Source organism: Antennarius striatus, chromosome 9 (genome assembly GCF_040054535.1).
Source record: "Antennarius striatus isolate MH-2024 chromosome 9, ASM4005453v1, whole genome shotgun sequence".
NCBI lineage: Eukaryota > Metazoa > Chordata > Actinopteri > Lophiiformes > Antennariidae > Antennarius > Antennarius striatus.
The window spans coordinates 15,271,513-15,295,486 of NC_090784.1; the positions used below are offsets into that span (position 1 = coordinate 15,271,513).

At 39.9% G+C, this 23,974-nt stretch overlaps 3 protein-coding genes across 3 annotated transcripts; 1 reads left to right on the forward strand and 2 right to left on the reverse strand.

Moving 5' to 3' along the window:
- The first annotated feature begins 205 nt into the window (after positions 1–205).
- Positions 206–9,206, forward strand: znf687a (zinc finger protein 687a). Its single transcript, XM_068323091.1, has 11 exons — positions 206–250; positions 686–2,620; positions 3,236–3,491; positions 3,624–3,823; positions 3,927–4,111; positions 4,216–4,392; positions 4,470–4,632; positions 4,753–4,995; positions 5,087–5,199; positions 6,099–6,198; positions 6,294–9,206. Exons 2-11 carry the CDS (start codon positions 707–709, stop codon positions 6,903–6,905), a joined length of 3,963 nt encoding a protein of 1,320 aa, XP_068179192.1. The 5' UTR covers positions 206–250; positions 686–706; the 3' UTR covers positions 6,906–9,206.
- A 370-nt stretch (positions 9,207–9,576) lies between these two features.
- otoa (otoancorin) lies at positions 9,577–22,766 on the reverse strand. The gene is made up of 30 exons (XM_068323092.1): positions 22,316–22,766; positions 19,831–21,973; positions 19,671–19,732; positions 18,980–19,001; positions 18,734–18,782; positions 17,757–17,883; positions 17,533–17,589; positions 17,253–17,446; positions 16,915–17,048; positions 16,776–16,823; positions 16,154–16,272; positions 15,937–16,064; positions 15,455–15,572; positions 15,116–15,325; positions 14,865–15,035; positions 14,615–14,755; positions 14,325–14,374; positions 13,728–13,848; positions 13,539–13,657; positions 13,331–13,466; positions 12,970–13,148; positions 12,792–12,882; positions 12,502–12,625; positions 12,161–12,393; positions 11,495–11,644; positions 11,281–11,417; positions 10,990–11,126; positions 10,806–10,903; positions 10,138–10,288; positions 9,577–9,931 (listed from the first exon to the last, which is right to left on the reverse strand). Exons 2-30 carry the CDS (start codon positions 19,886–19,888, stop codon positions 9,849–9,851), a joined length of 3,447 nt encoding a protein of 1,148 aa, XP_068179193.1. The 5' UTR covers positions 19,889–21,973; positions 22,316–22,766; the 3' UTR covers positions 9,577–9,848.
- On the reverse strand, positions 22,214–23,937 carry LOC137601094 (RIIa domain-containing protein 1). The gene is made up of 5 exons (XM_068323100.1): positions 23,800–23,937; positions 23,301–23,452; positions 23,044–23,120; positions 22,800–22,846; positions 22,214–22,416 (listed from the first exon to the last, which is right to left on the reverse strand). Exons 2-5 carry the CDS (start codon positions 23,379–23,381, stop codon positions 22,364–22,366), a joined length of 258 nt encoding a protein of 85 aa, XP_068179201.1. The 5' UTR covers positions 23,382–23,452; positions 23,800–23,937; the 3' UTR covers positions 22,214–22,363.
- Between the last annotated feature and the right edge of the window lie 37 nt (positions 23,938–23,974).

A 23,974-nucleotide genomic window follows, 5' to 3' on the forward strand; every position in this document is an offset into this window, starting at 1 on the left:
TTGGCGCTCTTCAGTCTTATATCAATCCAAATAATTAACATAGAAATCACGTCATGTATTCGAAAGCGTTTGTATTTTCTGAGCTAGCGTTTTAAAGCATGAAATTCCTGAATGATTTTGTGGCTCTTCTGTTGGAGACTAAGTGGAGATATGACATTTTTGGAGGAGGTCCAAGTCTGTCGCGCGATTTGATGACGAACAATTGATGCGCCCGGGAAGAAAGTCGGGAACTAACTTCGTTGACTAGCAGGTAACCTAAATTATTGCGCGTACATATTATTTTGAAATGAGGAAATAAACAGGCATGGATGTTTGCACTTTAAAACCAGCCTGGCGAGGGGGTTGCACTGAAAAATCATATAATTACTTGTGACCCTTCAGGAAAGTTGGTTGATGTTAGCACGGCCAGCTAGCAGATGCGTGCTAAACTTTAGCTAGCTGTTTGCAGTAGGGCCCACTTGTTGCAACATGACAGCTAAGCATGCTAATGCTAGTCTAACAGTTCTTCACATTTGTTTCATTTGCAGAGTAACAATCACATTTTAATACTTGCGTTGTAAACACACGTTCGACTCTTACATACCAGCTGTCACATTTTTATAGCTAAACGTAAGATTAACTCAGTTAACGTGGTTTGTCGATGTTTACATTAACGTTATATGAACGGTTCTCACTCATTCGATAGATTTTGAACCGTGTGCTGGCAATGGGGGACATGAAGACCCCAGACTTTGATGATTTGCTGGCAGCTTTTGATATTCCTGACATTGACGCCAAAGAAGCCATTCAGTCAAGTCCAGAAGATGAGGAACAACATGAGGTCGGGGCTGATGCAGATGAAAAAGAGAAGGGGTCTCCATCCTTTCCCTGTCCTCCTGCCTTGCACACTGACCCTCCTGTGGTCAGTGTTATTGTGAAGAACAAGGTGCTCTCTGAGTCATTTGAGGAGAAGTATGTCTGTGATAAAACGGATAGTCCTTCAAACAGTAGCTCAAGCTCTCACAGTCAGGTGAAGTTAGGGAACGTTACCCCACAACTTGGTTCTAAAATGCCAGTTGTGGAACCACAAATTGCAAATGGTTTTCAGGGATCTGTTCCGAGAGATCAGGGACATTCCAGCACACAGTTATGGCCCCAGCAGTCACCACCGAGGTCCACAGTGAAGGCCAATGAGGGTGACAGTGAAAAACAGTCAGAAGCTGGATTGGTTCAGAGCACTACAGATGTCATGAACAGTTTGAATCCCCTCCTCTACCTCCCGTCATCCACTGACACTGCTCAATGCTCCTCAACACCTCCATCCTCTTACTCTGTGAGCCCTCGTTCCCCTCGAAATGACAAAACTAATCTCTTTTGTAATCCTTCATCCCCAATACCACAAAATGGGACTCTCAAGGCTGGAATGAAGTGTGACATTCACTCCGATGAAGATGACTCGGAGCCAGATTTAGGAAGTCCACTTGTGATCCAGGAGAGCCCAGAGTGTCTTTTGCCAACACCTAATTTTAAACAAAAAGTCCGGCAACCTGACCTTCTTGAGTCAGCTGAAACAACTTCTACCATTTCTAATCTTCCTAATATATCGCCAATGGCTCCAGAAAAACCTGAAGCCCAAGTTGTAGAAGAGACCTGTCCTACTCCTGCAAGTGTTTCCTCTACAGCCCCCCAACCACCAAGTCCCCAGGACTGCTTTAGATCTGTGAGCATGGACTTCACATCTGAGCAAAAGAAGACACACCCAGAGCATGTGATTGAAGAGAGGGACTCACCTGAGAGTCCACCACCCAGTGAGACTGGTCTTGTAGTCCCCAAAAGAAGCAGCAGCCCTGATTCAGCTCAAATATTGGGTACAGCATTGAACCACAAAGACTTAATTCAGAAAGACGAGCTCATGGAATGTGATTCTAGAGAGGAGGACATTCCAGTCGACACAGAGGTGGTGAGTAAACAAATAGTTGGAGTCGAAAGCAATGTGAACGAGGAGAATTGTGGCACTTGGACGGAGGATCCTGCAGCTGCTAGCGTTGAAGCGTCGGACTCACCTCAGTTACATCCCCTTAAAGTTAAAATCAAAATAAATTCAGCCAGCGTCACAAAGCCTGTGAGTGGTGTTGCACCTAAAAGAAGTGTAAGAGCCACTAACAAGGGTGTGGATAGTTCAAAGCCTTCATCTGAACATATCACAAGATCCAAGAGGGAGTTATCACAACAATCTGGGATGCCTGCAATGCTCCAGGAAGATGACTGTACATTTAAAGACAAAACCGCAGCGGACACCAAGCCTAATGTTTCCCCTACAGCAGTTAATATCACCAAAGCTGCAGCCCTGCCTTCCGTTTCTGTCTCCTTTCCCAGAGTCACTGCAAGTGGGATCAGCTTTCACAACTTGGGTTCAAAAAATCTAGACGTGGTACTTCCTGCTACTTCATCAATACTTCATCCTCAAAGTAGCACCAAGCCAGCCTCCATAGTTAACAGTACGGGAGCGATTATATCCAAGACTCAGACCAACCTGGTAGAAGCTTTCAACAAGATCCTGAACAACAGGAACCTGCTGCCCAGCTATAAACCAGATCTGAGCTCACCTCCTGCAGAGTGGGGCCTTCTTCTACCTGCACAGGTTAGCTGTTGTCTTCTGTGCTGCGAGCACAATTATAAAATCTGCGTGAAAGTTAAGTGGCAGGTATTTTGACAGTAGATAAACTTTTTTTTTTATGTCAGCCTGCCAAAACATGAAGTCACAGTTAAACAAACTGAATTCAATTGGTGCATGCAAGGAGGGAAGGGTTTATTTTAAAAACCTGATGATGATATATGTTTTCCACACACATTTGAATAAATCACCATGGGCTCTTAAATTGGGATAGACATATTCACTATTTCTGACATTTGTAGCAGAAAAGCACAATTAAATGAGCCATAAATGTATTCTGCGGTTTTATTGGTTTAATCTGCAGAACATAAGCCTGCCCTTAAGCCCATCACATATCACTTTATGCTAGCCAAAATTACTTTTTTTTCTGTTGTTGTATAGAATATGTAGGAAGAGGTGTCGTGTCTTTGTGATCCTGTATGATGAACAAAGTGATCAGATGTTCCCTCTGATGGATGCGCTGCTCCTGACTAGCCGAATGACTTCAAATTATTTCAATATCAGTCTCCCGGCATTTTTCTTCATAGGTCTATTTCATATTCATGCCCCATTACCAATGATTGATGATTATTCAATCTGCAGGGTTACCGCTGTTTAGAGTGCGGTGATGCCTTTGCTCTGGAGCAGAGTTTGATGCGGCACTATGCTCGTCGCTCACTAAGGATCGAGGTGACCTGCAATCACTGTGCCAAGCGACTAGCCTTCTTCAACAAGTGCAGCCTGCTTTTACACGCCAGAGAGCACAAGGAGAGAGGTCTGATCATGCAGTGTTCACACCTGGTGATGAAACCTGTATCTATCGAGCAGATGATTGGCCAGCAGGAATCTGCAGCAGTTGGTTAGTGAACCTTTATTCAGTGATTCAGTTGAACTATTTTTCCATGTGTGATTTCAGACATGTGTTTGTGGATGATTATCTTTCTTGATTTCTGATGCAAGTTCTCTTTATCTTTTCTGTTCTCTGCTTCAGGTCCATCGTCGTCATCATCATCATCGTTTATAGGCCAAACCACAAAAAACATCACACCTCAGCCACATAAAATAATATCCAAAAGGAAACGGGAAGTAGTGCTGCATGTGAGAAATAAATGTCCTGAGTGTCAAACTCAGTTTAGCAGCAAAGACGAGGTGGCGAATCATTTTCAAGAAATCAAATCTGCCCAAAATACTGTGAGTCGTTTGGTTTTTAGGAAAATATGGAGAGGTTTTGTCTTCCTATGATATTAATGTGCACTCTTAATTGATTCTAACTTCTGTTGTTTGGCCGCTCTAGTCATGCACAGAGTGTTCTCCTCCCATGCTCTTGCCCAACGGCTGCAGTGCAGCGGCTCATAAACGCATCCACCAAGGCCAGTCGCCACACGTCTGCCCAGAATGTGGAGGTCAGGCTGACCAGCCCCTGTTCCAAACACACCTAGAAGACAAGTGCTTGCACTTCTCACGTCGCATCGGATACCGGTGTGATATCTTCAAATGTGTTTGTTCAATTAATGAAAAAGTGTACTGAATTGTCACATATCCTTTGTTCCTCAGTCCTTTAGTAATTCTTTCTTCCTCTTCAGATGTTCCAGTTGTCTGGTGGTATTTGGTGGGGTCAACTCAGTGAAATCCCACATCCAGCAGGCTCATTGTGATATGTTCCACAAATGCCCTAGTTGCCCCATGGCTTTCAAGTCTGCTCCCAGCATACAGAATCACATCACATCCCAACATCCTACGCTCACTGAAGGACAAACCATGTATGACAGATAACATTTTTGTAATGAGAAAAATATTTTCTTTTCAATGAAGTGACCCAGTTTTTATCTTCTCACAGGGCGATTTATAAATGTGTCATGTGTGACACAGTTTTCACAAACAAGAACCTGCTGTATGTCCACTTTGACACTCATTTAACCAATCAGAAAGTGCACGTGTTTAAGTGCCCCGAGTGCCCCAAGTTATTTTCCCAGAGGAATTCACTACTGGACCATTTCAAGGTATGTGTATCATCATGCAATATTTCATAGAACTCAGTTTTGTTTTTTGAAATAAAAGCATCTGCCTTCCACTCACACTTTTTTCACCTCTATGTTTTCACTCTTCTTCCTGTTCCTCAGACTCATAATAAAAAACCTACAATAAAACAAGAGTTATCTTCACATCCAGCTACTTCCTCGTGTTCACGTCTAGCTTCGACCGAAGACGGTTCAGATGCAGAGGAATGTATTGTTGAACATGTGGAAAAGAAATTGAAGACAGAAAGGATGACAACCGCCTTAGGGTGGAAGTGTGCCACCTGCTACACGCGGCACACAGACCGGGAAGACTACATCAGCCACATGGCTGAACAACATGGCAAGGTGTGGTATCCCACCATCTCTTTACTGTCTAACAGGTTTTAGATGCAGCTCAGTCAAAGTAGCTGTGTGGTATTGTGTTTGTGTAATGCAGACTCTGAAGAAGTTTCCATGTAACAAATGTGAGAGCTCATTCACCACCACTTCCAGCCTGAGACGTCACATCAGAGACAAACATAAAGCCACAAATCGTAGCTTTTTCTGCCAGTAAGTATCCAACTTTCTGTATCTTTGACACCTCTGCTGACATTATGTATAGAAGTTTATGACAGGATCACTTATGTATTTAAGTTGTAAAAGAAATATGTTGTAAATTTGATGTAGAGTATAATTTTTAACAGCTTATATTAACGTCAAATGTCATACATTTAATAGATTTGTTCTATGTGTTGTGTGTATTGCTGAACTATGTGTTAGAAAATGTGTAATGGTCAAAAATCACCTTTTGGGAACTTTCCATAGACATACGGGTTAATTGGAAACATACAATAGTTTCATGCTTGACTTGCTCTGCAAGAATGCTTAGAGGTCATCACATGCAGATCGTTTGCAAATGATTGTATTCGAATGTAAGATTAGAAAAAAGTGCTTCGCTGCAAATGCGTCACGTTTTTGCAAGCTGGTGTTTCACCACCTACAGCTGGTGAGAGTGTGTGTGCCATTGCATTTAAATAAGTTCATGGTCAGTACAGGTAAGTGCTGATAAGTTCTTTCTTTGTGGCAGTGCACCTTAGGTCATACAGTCCACATGTTTAGTAGCAATCTGATTAGTGAGAGATAAAACTCAGACAAACTGATATAGTAAATTTTAAAGGGGTCCTATTATGAAAGGCACATTGTTTCAGCTCTATACCAAATAGTGGTCCTCCGTAACACTACCAACTCCTAGAATATAGAAAAGAAACGGATCGGATATCAACAGATATTGAGCCCCGAGGAGGGGATTACTTTTCATTATAGTTTTACTGCTTCAGAAAAAAACCGTATGTCAGAATAAGGAGAATTTAATAATGATTTAAGTAATCCGTTAATTCAGATCCGTTCGTCTACTTTATCTTGGTTGATGTTTAATTTAAAAAAAAAATTTTTTTTGTGTGTGTGTTTAGGTTGTGTAATAAGGGTAAGAAAATGTTCAGCAGCAGAGTGATGTTGGAGAGGCATATTCAGCTGAGACATGGCATGGACAAAGGAGTCCAGAGCACTCTGGTAAGGTGGTTTTCTGTATTCCTTCAAAGAATGTAAACACGAAACAAAGTATAGATAAAATTGAGAGAAGTGTTCTTGATGTCTTTTCCTCACAGGGAGGTGGCGATGAGGCTGAAAGTTCCTCAGAACAGGACAGCGGATTAGTGGCTCGTCGAAAACGTAGAGGAGCTGTGAAGTTGGAGAGAGATGATGAGTACCAAGAGGGGTTGAGTCCAGTGAAGAAGCTGCAGTCGTCTTCCTCCTCTGGCCCGGGCTCCCTTCAAGCGTCTGGGTTTCGCTGCGCTCCCTGTGGTTTTACTGCAGAGGATCAGGCATCGTTCTTGGAGCACATCAGCCAACACCGGCGGGGTGCAATGGAGGGAAGCGGTCAGCAGTGTCTGCAGTGCGGCGCCTGCTTCACGTCCACCTCCTCTCTGGCTCGCCATCGCTTCATTACCCACAAAGTAAGAAACGCTTTCACTGACAGCCAGCAGTCCCTTAGTGTGCGCCCGGCACCTTCCCCTGGCAACAACCGGAACCAAGAGGATGTGACTTCACTGGATGGTCCCACACCAACATCCCCCACCTCTCAGAGGACGGAGGAAGAGGGCACATTGACCTGTAAGGTGTGTCGCAAACGATTTGAAAAGGCTTCAGATCTGAATACGCACTTTAGAACTCATGGTATGGCTTTCATCAGCGCGAGGAACACAGGGAAGACTACCTGAGGGAGAGCATAAAAAAAGAAAAGTGCCTTTTTTATCATCAAGCCTATGCACTAATTTAACCAAAGTTTGCCACAGGTTTATAGGTTGTAAAACAAAAAATAATGTCATTTTCACTGGTTGATTCAGCTTGAACCTGCTTCTGACACTCAGGTTGTAATGCAGAATTTCTCTGTCAGTAATGATACTAATAGATTAGAGCAGTGAAAGTCTTGACTACTTCACTGCTGTGAATATAGATATTTGTATCTAGTATGCATATGAACACTAGATGTGACACGACTTTAAAATGTCTTTAATCATGACTTGAACAATACTCTGTTTTAATTGAAAAGCAAACTTTAAAACAATTTGGCCAATTTCACATACAAAGTTATGTGTCTACTTCTTTAATGTTACCCTAGGGTTAATTTTCTTGGGCTTCTATGTTTGTTTAGGCAGTGATATAGTAACGTGGCATGTGATATGTTTTATGATGTGATGCAGTCATTAACTTGATAGGAAGGAAATTATCTGCTAATGTTGCTTTTATGTTATCATGAAGCTGAAAGTTAGTGTGGCTGTCACATCCACAGAAAGAAAGTCTAAAGTGATTCCAGCTTCTGTGTTCTGATCGTTGTACAGAAAGCACAGCTCATAATCTTAGTGGCCGCCCATATGGGGCGTTTAATAAACAAGGAAGGTTGGTGGGCAGTAAAGATCCCACCATTTAATGCATGGTGTTACATCAAATTTCATATTAAGATGCTAAACTTTTTTGGCATAGCGCATGCGCCTAAAGAAAACTGTGATTGTTGGCAGTGTTGAAGTGTTGTGATTTAAATATTTTTCACATGACTGACACAACAGAGAGATTTGCAACCAGGGTTTCCTGCATCCTTCTTCTTTTTAAATATGATTTTTAAGATATTTGTTGCATTGGTTTAGATTGTCTCACTGTTTAGCAGTAATGCCTTCAGCTTGTCTGTCATTTTCAAAAACTTGCTGTAATACTCTAGATGAATTCCACACTTTAAATGCACCCATTTCTCTTTACATCACGGTCCAAATTATTATACAAATGATATTTGTCTCTGCTTTTTCTAAATAGTTGATGTAAATGACAGGCAGCATAGTTTTCAAGTCACATAAATATGGTTCTATACTCTGACCATTAAAGTATAATGTGAATGTTATTAAACCTCCCAATGATAATGTTTTTTCCAAACTTAAAATGCACTGTTCCGAATTATTATGAATGTCAGAATTTCAAAACATTTTATATTGAAACTGAAACTGGTCATTCGTTGATTTTGCAGTATTAGAAGGTGAAACCTACTAAAATCAAAAGCTGTTTCAATCAAGAAAATAATCCAATGTATTTGTGTGACAGAAACCATCATGATGCCTTTATCTGTACAAACCAGTACGTGCTCTGAATCAGCCACAAATCTCTTAACATTACGAGGATCACATATGTTTTTGTGAAATATTTAAGTTCATATCTTGTCCAAGGCATTCAACTACAGTATTTCATACGTTTTAGCAGCAGAGAAAAACTTTTTGTTTCCCATATTGCTTGAAAATGGTGGTCTGCTTAATAATGAGAAAAATCCCTTAGTAGTTTTCCATTTAGTTGGGCTCACCTGGCAAAGGAATTATCACAAAGACCTGAGTTTAATTGGAAAAATGGAAATTTAATATTTATGACACTTAAATACAATTTGCACAATAATTTGGAATGCATTATACAGACAACTTACTTAGCTCAGAACAGGCCCTGCAAATTTAAGTACTCCCTCCCTGAGCTTTAATGATGTGAAGAGAAAATTTGAACTTGCTTGATTCCTTCTTTGGAAGATTCCGTTAATGTATGAGAATCTACTTACAGCAAAAATATTAGCTAATTGGAATGAGGGACTTTTTCACTATTAATGTTTTCATGAGTCTTTCTGCCACTAGTCTCGATAAAAAAAGGTGGTATAGTGACCATTAAGACTTTAAGTCCACATAAAGAATGTACTCACTAATATGTCACTATTTTTTTGAAACCTGAAGATTTTAATCAACCTTTTATGGGTTGTGGTCCTGAAGTCCCATCTTAGTGAGCATGCATGTTTATAACACTCACTGAAAATTACGACTGCTTCAAGAAATGGTGCACAATAATCCTGAGGGTACACGAATTCAAAGTAGCGAAGCTGAAATCAACACTTCATTTTTTTTTAGTGAAAAAAAATTCACATTTGATCAGATATGCTGATTTATTCCTTGTATTTGTTCAAGAGATAAAATAAAATATATTTTCGGATCTCTAACTCTCTATATACACAGATTTTCCGAGTTTGATTGTATTGTATGTGTGAGTGAAGTCAGTCAGTCATCTTCAGATTACCGCTGCAGCGGGTCACGGGGAGCCGGAGCCTACCTCGGCGGCATAGGGCGTTAGGCGGGGGACACTCCGAGCGGAGCCGCACACAAAGACATACAACCATGCATTCACACGCTCATTCCTACAGCCAATCAACCTGAAGCGCGTGCTTTTGGAGGTGGGAGGAAACAGGAGAACCCGGAGAGAACTCACGCAGACATGGGGAGAGTATGCGAACTCCGCACAGAGCGGGACTCGAACCCGGGTCCGCCGTGTTGTGAGGCGGCAGCGCTAACCACTGCGCCGCTGCCGCCCGAGTGAGTGAAGTGCAGGTAAAAAACAAAAAACAGTTTGTAAGAGTTATTTGTGCTCATGTTTATTTATCATCACCCACTGATTTAACATTCTGATTTTGCATACAGTACAGTGTTTTTCTTTTTTAAATAAGCCATATGTAAAGTTATCTAATAATGTTTATAGCCACACTCCTATTCTCACATATATCTGAGGCAGTCTATTAGAAGGATGAGGATATGCTGTGTGTGCGTGAGTAGATGACTGAGTGAGTGAGCAGCTGAAGCTCTCGCCAGTTCTGTTCACAGCAGCAGGATGCCCAAGAGGAGCGACAGAAGAGGCTTCAGGAAAGCTGAGATTCCCTCTACCCATAGCAGAGGAGCTCCTGAACAACAGCGGCCATCAAGATTAATCACGTTAATGGCTGATATTCACATTAACAACTATTGTTTTGATTTGTAACCAAATTATTTTTTAAGCAGCATTTAAATAATGGTTTGAATGTGATACAAGATTTTTTTTTTATTTTTTTTTTTTACCAGTAAAACATCCTCAAAGATGAAATACAAGCTCAGGAATGTGCTGTCTTACCTGCAGAAATAGTGGTTCTGTCTTGGACAGACCCAGACAGAGACCTTTCAACAGCAGCTCGCTGATCGTCCGTCAGAGAATCTCGCTGTTCAGAAGTTACACGTTCAGCATTCCTGGGTCCCAGAGCCTCCAGCTGGGAAATGGTCAATGACTGGAGAGACAGGAGGCGAGAGAGAAATGTAAAAATACTGCTTTAGAACATTAAGTCTTGCTTTTATATTCTAAAGAGAGGGTATATGTAAAATGTAAAAATATGCCAAACAGTCCTGTTCATGGAGATGTATCCTGTAAAGATATAGATAGATCAAAGTATATGTATTTTACACAGATACATTAAATTTTGTGTACTTGTCACTTATCTTGTAACTGGTTAAGGTGGAGCTGATTTAATCTGCAAAAGTCCTGTATTAAAGTTTTAACCTAAAACTTTAATATATGAAGCATTAAAACAAATTTTAACATGCTTTTTATCCACATCCAAATATTCTTTGTCAAAGAAGTTCCTGTATCTTGAAACCAAGTTGTACTGCTTAAATTTACTGTACTTAAAAATAGAACACAGGTTGTAATATTCTCTTTTAGGTGAATTGAAATTAATATATACATATTGCATTATAGTAAATAATATCTGAATGCTCTTTTGTTCTTTGGAAAGACAAAAAGCTTACAGCGAAGACACCATGTGGAATGAGTGGAATGCATGATTCTCTGAGAAATAAGAAGACATGTGGTTTTAATGAAAGGAACTCTTTTCCATCCAACGCAGCTGATGGGAAACAGAAAAAGAATTTTGTAAGAGGAGGCTGACAGCTCCATTCCTGCAGACAACATAAAGTGACGTGAGCATCTAACCCATGATGTTGCCAGCATCATAAATGAGCGTTTCAGGCAACTGCTCGGGTTCTCCAAATGCAGACAGGAAACGAATCTTCAGTTGCTTTAAAAACTCGATGGGACACTCAACTTCGCCCAGTGTGTCCAGAGCTTCTCTGTGAAATGGAAACACACACATTTTATCTGTTTGTGAAGCCATCAACCTTTCCAACACACAGTACACCAGAATACCAGGAAAAATTGTCACACTAGATTTTAAATTCATCTTTAGAACAAAATTTAGCTCATGTATTTTAAGACAGCACAAACCTCAAGTTATTGATGTCGATACTTTCCAACTCACTGAAGTTCATTGCACAGATAAATTGAGACAGTGACGCAATCTCTGCATCTCCAAACTGCTTCACATCAATAGATTTAGTGAATGTCCTCCAAATTGTCTCCACCTATAGAGACAGGTCATCTCGTTCAGAAAACATAAAAATAATCGCAGGTCATATACGTATTTTTTCTATGACATCACCTGTGACTGAGACCAATGACAGTAACTGATTTCTTCCAAAACATCCATGGTGAAGGGGAGTTTCTGCAGGTCTTCGTCGGAGAAACCCTGGGTTATGCATTTCAGTCGCATCACCACCACGTCGCTCATCTGTGCCACTGGGCCAAAGGCCTGCAAAAGGACACACAGTCGCTTTTGTTTCAAGTAAGTCAGAGGTTTGCTCACACTTTCATAGTGTTGGATATAAAATGCTGCATTTCATGCACGCAAGTGTATTCAAACCTTAAATTTTGATGTGATTAGGGTCAGAATGACATGTGACAATGACATTTTACATCAGATTGCACTAGCATTGTTCCATTGGATTTCTTTTTTAAATTTTTTTATTGCCAACATCTGTCCAGTTCTTGTTAAAGAAACAGAGACCTACTATTTTCCATACTATTTAATTTAACATTCTCAGTGAACAATAATAAACTCTAATTCAGCTATATATCTTTGCTTTTCAAAAGGTGAAATAGAACTTTCAGCCGCCGACAGTTTTACAGAGTTCCTTATTGCCTAATGATCTCATTGCCAACCACAAAATTAAACCATAAAGAACACATCATGAAGTTATATATTCATTTTCCCATCTACAATCTGCTGCCTGAATAAACAGAAGTATGATCTGTGCCGCCTGCGTACCTCAACTGCTTTTGTAGTGAGCTCAGTTAGCTGTTCTACTCTGTAGTCAGTGATGTCACCAAGCATGTCTACTGCACCAGAGAAGGTTTCCGTCGTCATCTGACGAAGTCTTTCAGCTGGCAAGAAGATGACTCCTTCTCTAAGTTCTTCTAACATCTCTAATGTAGGTTCTTCAGCAGTCTTACTGTCACTACTCCCACTGCCATCGTCATTATCAAACCTACTGTCATCGGCTGAAAGAGACCGGGGAGAGGCACATAGCAGGAGACAAAAGGAATTTCTTTACACAGTGTGATTGACAAGGAAAATGAAACAGCTCTCGTGAGACATCTCCTTCTCACCATCTCTCTTTTCACGTGCTGTATTTGATGAAGTGGTGATGAGATCAAAGATCTTTTGTCTCAGTGCTTTGGATGGCCTCGGCAGGCAGTGCCTGAGGAATTGAAGAATGTCTTTCATCCATGGCTGATAGAGTAATGGAAACACAACAAAGGAGTTGATATAAGGAGGAATCACAATAACTAGAAGATTGCAGATCTTGTAGGATTGATGTTCTATGGATTACAGTGTACACAGAGCAGGATGTGCTGCATCACAGTCCAGGCGGCATGTGAAAGACAAAGATACATGCCTTATTGGGAAGAGCAGCTGTTGCAACATCATCCAAAAGGATGAGACAACCCACTTTTTCCATCGTCTCAGGTGACCATTCAGATGGATCCCTGGAAAAGATTTTTTTTTTAACAAAAACATCCATCTCCCATTTGTTCCTGCTGCCACACCAAGCATCCATGGAGAGTCTGTCCTACCCAAAAACACGGGTGACCAGCTGGGTGAGATTTGCCTTATGCCGACGAGGAAGGTGTTTGCGTGTAGCCATGGCCTGGAGAATGGAATTGAGGACATCTGGGGTCATGAGCCTCAGTTTGGAGGTCTCAACCTCAGCCAAGAGTGGCCCAAGCCGTGACATTTCTTCATTGGTCACTTCCTGTAAATCCACAGTGGACTATTACATAACAACAAGCTTGAGAAGAATGATCAGTGTATTATGTTGACTAATCAATCACCAGATCCCAAACCAGTCAGAGAGAACACTTTGCCTTACTGCCTTACTGAAAATCACTGTATCAGATGTTTTTTAACGTATGCGTGAATAGGATTAGGATTAACCAGGCAAAGCAGAGCTCTCTCGGTAAGTGCGATGCGAGAAGGTGAACCAGGAGGCAAGGATTTGAGGTCGGCCACTTCCATCTTGTCGAGGAAGACAGAACACACAGCATCAGGCAAATCCTTCAGCTTTGAAGGCCTGCAAACAAGATACACATGTTAAATCCCATAATGCACATGATCATTGGAGACAGAAAAAAGATTCTTTTACGGAAAGTGGGAGAGCAGGAGTGTGGGTATTTCATCCAACTCTTCTTCTGTGATGGTTTGGAAATAATCAGGTCCTTTGGCTTCACAGGCTCGAACAAGTCTTCGGGCAGCACATGCTACCTGAACAGGGATGTTTGGTTTAAGTTACTGAACTCTACTGCAAACACTATAAGCATAACTACATACGTACCTGCCATCCCGACAGCCACTGTGGAGTCTCTGTTATGTCTCGAACCATGTCTAGAACATCACTGTCTGGCACTTCATCGATCATCATGCAGGTTACTCCCTGAAGTAGTGAATGCAGCCCCCTGTATTTTTGGAGGAGGGTAATGATTTAGATACTAAGCTTGCAGAACAGTGACAAATACAAACATAGTAGATAAAAGTCTACACTTCATTGATACACCATGAGTCTGCATGGGCTCAGTAAAGTTAAAGACAAACCTGACCATTTTTCTCAAGAAACATTTTTATAGTTTAAAGCATGAAAATGTGCTATATATAAAGATATCCTCCATCATATGTACGTATGTGTAGTATATATATGTGTAATAACTGAAAACAAATTAAAAAGTTCTGAGTTTAATCTGACTTTAATAGCACTCTTAAGTATGCATAGTAACACATTTCAGATTTCTATCCAATATTACTTTTCATCATTATCATGCAGATAGTGTTTAAGAATTCATGAACAATGTTACTTTATTATTTCGTGTCGTGTCGTGTCGTGTCGTGTCGTGTCATGTCATGTCACGATGTTTTGTTAATAAGGTATTTGTCTTACCTGAAACGAAGCAGCTTCATATCGTACAATCTTTTTACCAGGTAAACTGCCTAGAAAGAAAACGCAAATGTAGGACACATACAGTATTTCTTTTGTATTTTTTTTCTTATTGTTTACAAGGACACAAAATGACTTAATTACCTTAAATACTGTAACTAATTATGTGACTAACAAATACAAACATGGCAAATAATAAATTCCTTTGAGTGAAAGGATTCATAATACATTAAAAATGTATTTTTTTAAAAACTTTAGGGAGTTGGGAGGGAGGAAACTTTCAGGAACAGTACCTGTGCTTTACTCCATGTTTTACGAGCTACTTGTTCTAGAGAGGTGATTTTTGCTTTGGCCAGGTAGGTCAGAGAAATACTCCGAAGCAAAGGGCCATCCAGCTTGTTCACCACTTCCGTGGGATCCTTATTTTTACGCAGCTACAACAAAATATGATATCAGCTGACATGAAGTACATTCTATTTGAGAATAATATTTGAGTTCTCAATTGATGGAGCTTTTATTGACTGATTCTCTCTTCTTACTTACAGCCTGCAACATGGCCTTCATCTGCCCCCTCCTCATTTCCTTGGAGATGTTCAATAGTGTCTCTTTGTCATTCAGGATCTCCGTAAATTTGACATGCGTAAACACACATATTGGCAAAGCCCTTACAACCGACTTAAGTTCGGTCAGCTCTTTACCCAATTTCATGTCACACTAGAGGAAAGAAGAATGGGACATGTTTGTGTGTGGGACAGCGTGACGATGACAAACTACTGGAGGTTGTGTAGCCTCACCTTTATTTTGCCAAGCATCTTCTTGACAAGAGTGTGGGCCTGACCCCTTGAGAACTTTACTGCAGAGTTTTTGCCAAGACCTCCGAGTTCTTTCAATGAAATCATGGACAGTTGTTTCTCAGGCAAATAGGTAACGCTGTTGCCCAGTTTGGCGAGTTCACGAATCGCCCCTACTGTTGATGCCACAGACTCTACGAGGCGCCTCTTAATCTTGAGTCAGGAAAGGGTATAAGACAAAGCAATCAAAAGATTACGGGCTTTCCCTACTTCTGTCCAGGCTGACGTATCAACAACTGAGAATTTATATAAGTAAACAAATATGAAGAAATTACTGTATACCTGTTTCACTCTTGGGTGTTCATCTTCATCACAGTTACTAAGCTGAGAGAGGAGTTTCATGCTGAGGTCGGGATTCAATTCTGGAACATTAGAGGAATAACAGGCCAGTGCACCGAGCCTGACAGGGTTGAAAGGTCAAAGTCTGGTTTTGATATTGAGCTCTTTATAATGTGAAAACAAAAATTTATGTGTTCACAGAATATCTGTATTTATTGTTCCTTCTCATGCAGTGAGTGCTAGTAAATTACTCTCATCATTTTATGAGAAACCCCCCAAAACCCACTCACACCTGTGACATTCGGGATGAACAGGGATAAAAAAAAACAACTGGGAAAGTAAAAGCATTCCTTTGTTCTAATATAAAAGGAAATGAAATGATTCTGTGACAAATCTGGAATCATCTGTGTTGAAAGTGGGTTTCATATGGGATTATATGTTTGGTGCCAGTAACTTTCTGATCCAGTCCATGCATGAATACACACTTGTCTAAATTCTTTGCAACCTCCTCTCCATCGAAGCACTCTTGAAATCTTTGGTGAAGCTTTAAGGCCAGGCTTGGATGCATCTTGGCGGCCATTCTCAACTTACTCGACTTAATATATTTGCAGAACTATTAGAGAAAATGTTTAAAAACAAATTCAGCTCTTGCTATTTATTCATTTTCATTGTCTCTTTGTGCCTCTTTGTAGATGTTCTCACCTGGTCTTTGGAAATAGAATCAATATCTTTTGGGTCTAAATGGACAAGGTACCGCCCAATCATAAGGAGCTTCTCGTAGTCGAGCCACTTCAGTGTAGAATTGCAGCTTTTTAGTGGCTCTGCAGAATAAAGGAGGCTGTTTTAGGCATGTTATTAGGCATGTTCATACCTGATAGGAAGGTGAGGAGTGTATCAAGTGTACAGTGTTAAGCTTGCTAGTAGCGATCATTAATGTGAATCCCTGATTTTAGTCACACACATTTGCAAACAAACTTTTTGCAGTTTGCAAATACAGTGTGTGTGTGTGTGTGGATGTGTGGATGTGTCTGTGTGTATATGACACTCTCAAACAGACGTGTGGAATGCGACACATGATGTTTTTTGCCCTCTTTACACTTTTTATCATTCGTGTCATTTGCATATGTAAACCTGTTTTTCTATTTTTCTGTTTTTCTTATGTACCACTTGCCCCAAGATTTCCTTTATTTTTTTAACCATTTAAATGTGGTCTGCATTATTGGCAGCCTTGTTCATCCATTCGTCCACTTTCTCCCTGCAACGTCTGTCTCCCAAGAACTTTCCATTTGTTCCTCTATCCTTTGCTTGTGTATTTTCCACTCACCCGTTGTTCCTTCTCTCCCTTCTGTCTTGTTTGACTCTCCTCTTCCTGCTAAACAGAGTGTGAATTTACATAATATGATTTGCTCACACTAATGGGATACTAGTACATAAAGAAACTTCTGACTTGAGTCATTTCTTACGGAATCTTGAGTCTAATGCTGGCTTTATGGTACAGTTGAAGTAATTCTGGACGATCCGCTGTTTTACCCATTTTAACACTAAAGCCCTTTTTTCGTCAGACATGAGATTATATTCTTCCTGTAGCATCTTCATCCTGGAACCAAAAACCATCAAATTTAAAGAATGAAAGAAAGTAGAGAATCTATTTACAGTCTAGACAGAGTAAAGCTTGACCAATGCTACTCAGTTTGGATCCAGATCAATATTCATTTTTGAATAGTCCTGTGAAATAATGGCTAAACAGACAGACAGATGGACAGTTTAAAAAACAAATACAAAAAAATAAATAAATACTCACATCTTTTTAACTTTTTGGCGCACTGCTTTGTTTGGAAGTTTTATTTTGTTAAACGGAATGTCCTGCAGCATAGGCATGGCAGCCCACAGATAATTTTCATAGTCATTCAAGTCTTCGTTGTCCTCACTTTGTGCAGTCAAAATACTCCAGGATTCAGGGGCTACAAATGCGCGCATGTAACATGCTGACGCCTCCTGAGGGAATGCGTGACATGGCAAGAATGATCAGACTGCCATAGTGGCGTTAACGAATGGATTGCATTGAATTTCTGAATACTGACGGGATAGTTCCTCATCTGCTTGATTATTGTTGCAATTTTGCTGCAATTCCAGTTTATCTAAAAAGGAACAGATGCAGTTCAAGCATGTTGTGGGAAAAAAAGGAACTCACATAAATATAAAGATAACTGTCTTAATGCTCCAAATAACCAATAATCACTTCCATTATATAAATGTAGGAGGAAAAATCTACTATACTTTGATGTCAGTCTGTAAGCATACAAACCATTTCATCTTCAGAATGCATTCGGCTGTTAGAGTCTTTGTCATCAGAGACTGAATTTAAGATGCTTGTAAAAGCAGTCATCATGGGCTGGAATTCATCTGAGGCTTTGTCTTTCTTAGGTGAGTCGCTAATAGAGGAATGAGAAGGGTAATTATTTTTGATGAGAAGAAAGAGTCCTATGTATATATACACTACCCAGCCAAAAAAAAAGAAGTCACACACTAATATTTTGTGGGACTGCCTGTAGCTTTGATTGCGGTGCGCATTTGCTGCGGCATTGTTTCGACAACCTCGTACAACGTCACAGCATTTATTTCTGTCCAGAATTGCATTAATTTTTGGCCGAGTTCTTGTATTGACGATAGGAGTCAAACCACTCTGCAAGGTCTTCTCCAGCACATCCCATAGACTTTGAATGGGGTTAAGCTCAGGACTGTGGGGGCCAATTGATGTGTCAAAATGATTCCTCACGCTCCCTGGAACACACTTTCACAATTAGAGTCCGATAAATTTTGGCATTGTTGTCCTGGAATATGATTGTGCCATCCGGGAGAAAAAATCCATTTATGGGATAGCCTGGTCATTCACTACATTCAGATACTCAGCTGACTTAATTTTTTTGCTGAATAATATTGCTGAGCCTAGACTTGACCAACTAAAGCAACCCATGATCATAACACTGCAATTTGCTTATTGAAACCCAAATGGTGACTTCTTTTTTGGCTGGGCAGTGTAGATTTCATTAATCATCAAATGAAATCTTATTGATCCTGTTTATACTTTGTTAACAAAAATTATGCTTCTGAGTCATTCAACAGCAGCAACTACACTTAAATCATTTGATGAGGAACAACAGTAGAGCAAATAAAAATCCAACAAAAAGTCAGATACACGATTGGAAATATCATGTAACAGATTTTAAGGAGCCATCTGGAATAAAAGAGTTAAACCAACAGCAGACGCATTCACAGAATTACCTGTTATTGAAGACAGTTCTCATCTCCTCTTTATGTGGCAACAGGTATCCTATAACATAACAGTCCTCCATCGTTTTGTGTTTCACATTTTAAACACATCAAGGTTTGAGCACCCCCCCCTTCATTTCAAAATTCACACACACGCACGCACGCACACACGCACGCACGCACGCACACACACACACACACACACACACACACACACACACACACACACACAGACTGGTACATTTATAATTGCCTCACCCTTCTCCAGGCACTTCCTCATCTGATAAAAAAGCAGATATGTAATCACTACATTTTGTAATTTTAAATGCACAAATATTTAAAATCTTTGCACATGTTTAAAGCTATAAATCTGTAGACGATTCAGGCTGCTCGACAACATCTGACATTAAGTTGTGTGATGTCATTTTAAATAAAATCAAAAGTGTGAGGTAAAAAGAAACATATAAGGGTAAAACTATTTATTCTCTGTAACAAAATTATCAACACAAACAGTTTGAGAACAAGAACAGCAACCATCATTTCCCTCATGTTGTATTTCAGATCACATTTAAAATGATGTATTTTACCTTCTCTGATCAGAAATTTATATGACAGGCTTTGCAGTGTAATTATTATTGATTCGCAACATATGCTTCCTATTGCAGATGAACCCTTACACTTATAACCGTAATCCGGCATCACATGTGTGGAAAGAAATAGAAACGTGAGGTCAAGCAATTCTTTTAATACTTAATATGATGTTGAGGATTAAAACTGCAGAAACATACAAAGAAAAAAACTATCATAAAAAATTAGGCTGTGGCAGACTTGAAAATATATACATATTCAAAAATGTGTTTTTCCAGCTCCTTCCAGATCAGAATGTAATGACAATAAAAAGTTATAACATAAGTAGTTTTCCTGAATGAGTAGTCAGGAAATGACATACCAGTCTTCTGACCACGGGCTTGGAGTTGGGACCTTTTTCGGGCATCTTACAAGGTCCCATGACTGAACAAAGGTTTAAGAGGTGATTATTTAAAGTGTGTTTGATTATTTTTGATTATTTTATAAGAGAAGATACTGGGTAAGATGATTCTACTACTTACCCATGGCTTCACAGGTCACAAGAAGCAGAAGGAAAAATGTTCCTGTTTTCATAGCCATGGCAAAAAGACGAATCCACCTGTGACAAAACAGAAACACTTATTTAGTTATGAGAAAAGTTATGCAGACATAGATTCTTATTACTTTTAAGAATTTCTTTGAAACTGGAAGAATAATTTTTCATCATAAAGTATTAGGATTTTGCCATTATTTATCTGGCTGCTATGAAACATCTCCCTCTCAAGCGTTCAGACCCACTCTCTGAGGATTTAACGTTCCTTCACGGTTACCTCTGTTACTCATCCCACAGGAGCTTCCATTAAATTGGAGGATGACAAACAGGGTTAGTGATGTACATTTTGTAATCATCTCTTCTCCTCGTCTGCACAAACACATTTGTAGTCCTCGCTGCTTTCGCTTAAACATTTGCCAGTCTGTAACCTCAGTTAATTTGTTTGTTCTACAATAATTTGACTTCTGATTTAAATATTTTAAATAAGTCAGATTAGAAGACTGGCTGCATCACTAGTGAAGTCACCAATATTCTAATGCCCAGATAGTTCCTGTTGGGTATATAAAGCATTAATTAACACGTAATAGTAAGGAGATAAGGCATAATTTAAAAAAAGACACTGAGACAAAGGATGTTTTTGGATAGCAAAACTCAGTTTAAGAATTTTTTGTTGCTTCCTGCGACTCCTCTCGCCTGTCAAAGTGTATTCACAATGATCAAGTGGGATTAGGCTGATTAATCCCTTTTATTACATGACCTCAATGGTACGCTCAGCACCATCTTACTAAAATTCTAACAATCTCTCTCTGTTTACCTGTAATTTATGAGAAATACAGACTGTTACTTTGACCTTCATCAAAAATTGCATACAAGTTAATACTCACATAATCGGGTTCTTTCTCTTTGGTTGATCGCAGAAATGGAACAACAAAGAGAGAGATGGACTTACGTGTTCATCCTCCGCTTCTCCTTCAGCGTGATGCAAGCTGGTTGTGTGTCCTGAGCAGGTGAGCAAGTGCGTGAGTTAATGGTGTTTCAGGTGTGTGTGCGTGACAAAGAAGGAAAGGGGGTGGGATGAGGGTGTGGGGGGGTGGAGAGTTATAAAGAGATAAATATTTATCAATGTATAATCAATGAGTGAAATTTAGGAAGTAATTTAAAGATAATAATCGTATATTTTAATTACCAATTTTATTCATTTATTTCAGCCTAGTTCATTCTTTATCTTCCAGACTCAGACATCCCATTCTTTTGAACACAATGCTGAGCCAACAGACACAGCAAATTAATTAGTCTGGACTGGATGCACAATTCAATAACTGAATGTCTTGGGATCAAATGTTATAAAATGATTTTAAATGATAGAACGGATACATCTAATTACCTAAGGTTTCACCTTATGAAACCTAAACTGGATTGTGTATTGTTAGAACGAACCACAATACAAAGAGGATGACCAAAGTTAAAAACTATTCATCTTCCCCACGGAGTGTCCATGACAAACATTAAAATAGCAGCTGTTCAGTAAACCAAGCTACAACAACATAAAAAACACGCACAGTGAGATCAGTGGGGAAAAAAGACTCTTTATTATAAGTCTCAGTCATGATATTTCCACTCCTATTGGGTTTATGCATTTGTGTCTCTAAACGTGTGCTTCCTGATCAAGATTGCTTCATCCCATTTGTATTTTTTTTTATACTCCTAACAAAACAAAATCCAGTGTACCTACAGCACATAAATTAATATGTACATCAAAAAGGAAAAAAGGAAAAGGAGAGACAGAAAACTTTAAGGAAAGAATTTGAGATGACATTAAACCATGAGCAGAAACTTTTTCAGAAAGAGAAGCAATGTCAACTTTGGCAATGTCAACTGATCCATTGTCAACTGATCCATTAGAAGGAGTTCATACATACACCACAATATGTCTGCTGGTAAAGTGATGTGTATTGATTAATACCCATGAGACAACAGATTAATGTACGAGTGAGGCAACAGGTGAACCCAAACGCAGCACACAGAAAGTGTGGGGGGGATATACTGAAAAACAGCACAGTGAGGATGGTCCCATCAGGAGTGAAGCTGGTGATGCTGCTGGTGGCTGGAGACTGCAGCTAGCATGGGAATTACTGGAGCACAAGAAAAAGATGATTAAACCAAGATCCAGAAAGACACAGCAGAAAAACTCACTGGAAATACACTATTGGTCTGAGTCTTGTCTATTCCACTGTGGACGATGGAATCATTTAGTGAACACTGGGAGGAGACAGGACTCGATAATAAGAATAGGTGATGAGATGATGGGTAGTAGCTGTGCAGCACAGGGGGTGCAGGTAGAGCAGGAGGAGGAGGAGTAAGGGGTCGAGGAGGACTTTTGGTTATGTATTTATTTATTTATACCATGAAGCTTTATTCACCATCAATCTAAAGCATATGTTCACAATCTGACATTCTGAAGATTCCACACATACAGTAGAGCCCATTTATGGTCCTGTTGGTCTGATAACGAGGGAGAAGCATCACTGTTTTCTTCTGTTCTGGAGCACATCAAGATTTGTGTTGGTGAAGTGATCTGGAAAATACCAATGTCAGTGGTTAATGGTTTAGGGTTACATTCTTCTGTGTGTGTGGATAATTTTAAACTGGACCCCCTTTACTTGGCAACAGTGTGTGTTCAAAGGATAAGGGTTAAATAATTTTATATACAGTTCTTATTATCAATGCATTACATTAAATATCATTTCAGTAACATTATACAGCAATATTTAATGTAAAAAGCATCTGCAAATAATAAAAAAGTTAAACAATTAGTTAGATTTTTAGTTTGTGTGTGTGTGTGTATGTGTGTTTGTGTGTGTGTGTGTGTGTGTGTGTGTGTGTGTGTGTGTGTGTGTGTGTGTGTGTGTGTGTGTGTGTGTGTGTGTGTGTGTGTGTGTGTGTGTGTGTGTGTGTCACCAGAAGCAAACTCCCGGACGTTAGGAGGCCTTTTAACAATCACCTCTCTGTGAAAGGACAAGAGTATTAATTATACCCCTAAAAATCAGTAGTACAGTAGTAGTAATAATAATAATAATAATTATTATTATTCTAACAACAACAACAACAACAACAACAATAACAATAACAACAACAATAATAATAATAATAATAATAATAATAATAAAACAGAGCTTTCCATAACAAGACAATTTGAGCTGACCTTAGAAAGTCTGCTATTAGTTCCTCTACTTCTGGATGCGACCTCAAATACCTCTCGTTGTCAATTCTTGTGTTGATCTAAGAATCAAAAGACCTTTTTCACCAATTCAGCTTCACACACACACACACACACACACACACACACACACACACACACACACACACACACACACACACACACACACACACACACACACACACACACACACACACGGGACGGGACTAGCAGACGTTAGCATGTAGCCTTGGAGCTAATACCTTGAACTGTCGCAGTTTCTCCTGCTGCTCCGCGCTCAGCACACCGCCGTCCGGATCCTCCACGCCGCCTTTCGCTGCCATCCTGTCGCTACAGCTGCTGAGTGAACTGTTTTTCTCTCTCCGTAACGGACAGCGCTCTCCTGTGTGTTCAGCTGTGTGAAGTTAGCGAACAGAAAGGCGCTCAGATGCTGCTGACAGGGCTTCCCCAGTAAGCAGCTGTAACTATGGAAACAATAGGCTACATGAACTACCGGTCTTCCCCGCCAGGTGGCAGCATTAAAACATTGTAGAATAATAGAGTACAGTAAATCATGTAAATTGATAGGGGTTTTCAACACAATTTTAGCAAGTGAAAAGATGCCTTAGAATATAAAAATAGCTTGTGCGTTCCCATTTTCAAGAACAAGGGTGATGTGCAGAGTTGTGGGAACTCTAAAGGGATAAAGTTGATAAATGAATGTCTTAAGACCGAGTGGTAGAGACCAAATTGAGGACATACGTGAGTATTTGCGAGCATCAATATGGTTTCGTCCCTAGTAGGAGTCCCACAGATCCATTATTTGCCTTGAGGATGTTGGTGGAGAAGTACAGAAAAGGTCAGAAGGAGCTACATTGTGTTTTTGTAGATCTAGACAACGCCTACGACACATCTTGGACTGAAACAGACAACAATA